Below are 3,476 nucleotides of genomic sequence, written 5' to 3'. Positions count from 1 at the left end.
TATTTAAAATGTATTTATATATATTGATATGAAGTTCAAACTTGGCCTCATGAAGCAGTTCGTCAAAGCTCTGGATAAAGATGGCGATTGTTTCCAGTATTTAGGAGAAAAGTTTCCCGCAATAAGTGATGCTAAATTAAAAGAAGGTATTTTTGATGGTCCTCAAATTCGTACTCTATTTGAAGAGGAAACATTTATTACAAAAATGAACGACATAGAAAAAGCTCCATGGCAAAGTTTCAAAACTGTTCGTGAGAACTTTTTAGGAAATAAAAAGAGTGATAACTATCAGGAACTAGTTGCACAAATATTGGAGAATTTCAAAAATTTGGGTTGCTTGATGAGTTATAAAACGCATTTCTTACATTCCCATCTTGATTACTTTCCTCTTAATCTAGGAGACGTCAGTGAAGAACAGGGAGAACGATTTCATCAAGATATAAGTGTAATGGAGAATCGATACCAAGGAAGATGGAATGTCAACATGATGGCAGATTTTTGCTGGACGCTGAAGAGAGACATTAAAACAAATAACAAAAAGAGAAAAAGAAACCCATTGCATAGGTCATTTGAAGAAAAAAGAGTTCGTTACAAGAGAAAAAAGGAGTAAAGAATGACATCGACAGTTACTAAACTAGTGGAAAAAAATAAGAAAAAAATATAAACGAAAGCAACTTTGCTCTGTACACAAGGAAGATATTAAGTGATCAAATCTCTTGAATAAGACTTTTTACAATTTTTGGTATCTTTTTCCATTTTTGGAAAGTTTTATATAACATTTTTATCGGTTTAAACTGTTTCTTCTCTGTTTGACCTTGAACTGGCCTTGACCCTAACGTGATGGGGCCAGACTGACCCCGGATTCGGATTCAGCGACCAAAAAAACATAAATATATGGTATTTTCAGTTTTTAACCGTTTATTCTCAATTTGACCTCGAACTGACCTTGATCCTGACGTGATCGGGTCAAACTGACCCCGGATTCGGATTTAGCGACTAAAAAAACATAAATATATGGCATTTCAATTTTTTTGAACCGTTACTTCTTAATTTGACCTCCAACTGACCTTGACCCTGACGTGATGGGGCCAAAGTGACACCGGATTCGAATTCAGCGACTCGAAAAACATAAGGATACATGGGTCTGATTTTTTGTACAGACATCTTTTTTTATTTTGTGTGTCGGTGTAATCTTTGTTATGCTCCTCCCGCCGCTGCTGGCGACTCTGCGGTGTTGTTTACGTGCCAGAGCAGGGCAGCGAAGCATTCTTGTGTTTCTGAAAAATAGTCGAGTGACTTTAGAATTTATGAATTATATTATATTGATTTGATTTTAATTAAGGCCGCGGATCGTGTGCGGGGTATCGCAGTTATTCCTGTAAAGATTGTCTACGATTTTCTGCAGGCTTTTTTTATAAAGGAAAAATCAAAGACCTCTTTATAGATAATTCATTTTGTTGTTCCTTCATAAAATTATTTAACTCTTAGGTTTGCAATGCTCTTAACAATTCATCGAGTCAAAGATGTTTTGTATGTGATGCCACTATAGGAAAATTCAACGATATTGATAATATGATTGAAAGAAATATAAAATCAGACTCTCTTAAATATGGATTTTCAATCTTACATGCAAACATTCGGTTCATGGAACTAGTCCTTCATATTTCTTATCGTCTGGCATTGGACGTTCCAGTATAGAGAGTGAGTAATAAAGATAGAAAGTTAGATAGATAGATACACCAATCGTTAAATGTTTAGATGTAGTATTTCATTTTTTTTCTCTGTGCTCTTCTTTATTATATTTCCATAAGGTTCCAAAAGTTTTTGAAGCAGTAACAAATCAAAAGAAAAAAGAGATTCAAGATCAACTTAAAAGTGAATTAAGTATATTGGTAGATGCGCCAACTCAGGGATCTGGTAATACCAATAATGGCAATACTGCTAGAAAATTTTTTAATAATATTGACGTTATGGCTCGAATAACTGGTACAATTTTTATAATTTTATTTCTACCAAAATTTAATTGTAATCCCTGATTAATTATAATAAAATAAATAATGATTTGTAGGATTCAATGAACACTTGTTATACAGATTTAAAGTTATTTTGGCAGTTATTTCATCAAATTGCTTAGTAAATAATGCAGCATTTGGTGCTTATTGCAAAGAGACGGCATTCAAATACGTAGAGCTCTACAACTGGTATAAAATGCCTACATCAATGCATGTCATTTTAATACATGGCCACGTCATTATGAAAGAATTAATTTTACCTATTGGGATGCTTATTGAAGAAGCTCAAGAAAGTAATCATAAAATGATTAAAAGATTCAGAGATAGATTCTCAAGAAAAGTTTCTCGGTGCGTTAAGAGATTCATTTTTTTATATATTTCCGATAACTTGTTTGTGTAACTTAAGTAATATATTAGTTTTATTGCTCGAAAAAAAAAGAATTTTTTAAGATAATTTTTATGTAAAAAAAGAGCTTATTTTATTAAATTACCTACATAAAGATTTCAAATAAAAAAAAATTTTGCAACTTTGTTCAAATCAGATAATTTTATATCCATTACTATTATTTCAGGGTTACAACAAACACAGATATGTTTTGTCGCTTATTTGTACATTCCGATCCTTATCTTTCGATATTAGACATCGAAGAAAACAAAAAAAAGCTCAATGACTCAGGAGATGAAAAATCTGTTATTAGATTATACAGAGTCAGCAGATGACGACAACACAGACTATTCAGACACTGAATAAAACTAAACTTTTAATTTCGGTGTAAATATGTACATATATATATATATTTTTTTTTTCTGTAAATAATTTTGTATAATGTATATAATATAATATATAATATATATAACAGTACATGATCAAAAAATATATAATCCATTTTTCATATTTTCACTCTCTTGATCCTCACTCTCACGCTTATAGTAAGGGATGGTAACGGAAAACCATAAACAAAGTTGGGGCTGTTCATAAAGTCATTGCCATAATCGTCTTCAACATCCACGAAAACCCTTGAAGCATTTTTTCGGCGATTTTCCATGTTTTCATCCTCCAACCCCCTAATTTCACCCCCTCAATAGGGGATGCTTGCATTTCCAATAATTTTTCCTCAATTGGTATGACCTACGGTTGAATTAAGAAAAAAAACAGATCGATATCTACATTTTTTGTGAAGATATTAGGTTTGGAAACAGTGATATATATATATCCGATATAAGGGAAATTGTGCTATATTCGTCAATATTATACATTGGCTACAATACACTTTTTTTGGTACCCTATTACACAATGAACAAAATGAGCTCTTATAGAGTCATTTTGACCGTAATTTCGAGTGAACCAAGACTTTTGATCACTTTTTCGGCGTTTGGGAACACTGTGCGTCGGCGAGTGGTCTTCTCGTCTGACTCGCCTCTGGCTTCTCGAGACGTTTCACCTTCTCTTCTAACTCTCGCAAC

The 3,476-nt window shown here is 32.6% G+C and overlaps 1 protein-coding gene across 1 annotated transcript; it reads left to right on the top strand.

Annotated features, from left to right (window-relative positions):
* The first annotated feature begins 1,803 nt into the window (after window positions 1–1,803).
* Window positions 1,804–2,732, top strand: LOC116418332. The gene is made up of 3 exons (XM_031933405.1): window positions 1,804–1,986; window positions 2,069–2,360; window positions 2,585–2,732. Exons 1-3 carry the CDS (start codon window positions 1,971–1,973, stop codon window positions 2,730–2,732), a joined length of 456 nt encoding a protein of 151 aa, XP_031789265.1. The 5' UTR covers window positions 1,804–1,970.
* Window positions 2,733–3,476: the final 744 nt, after the last annotated feature.

Source organism: Nasonia vitripennis, unplaced genomic scaffold (assembly GCF_009193385.2).
Source record: "Nasonia vitripennis strain AsymCx unplaced genomic scaffold, Nvit_psr_1.1 unplaced0237, whole genome shotgun sequence".
Taxonomy (NCBI): Eukaryota; Metazoa; Arthropoda; class Insecta; order Hymenoptera; family Pteromalidae; genus Nasonia; species Nasonia vitripennis.
Note: the sequence above shows the minus strand (reverse complement) of the source record. Positions and strands in the feature narration are given on the sequence as shown.

Bases quoted from the DNA above. Each gene is read 5' to 3' on its own strand.
- LOC116418332 (XM_031933405.1), top strand. The intron at 2,361-2,584 runs GTGCGTTAAGAG...CTATTATTTCAG, and splicing joins TTCTCAAGAAAAGTTTCTCG to GGTTACAACAAACACAGATA.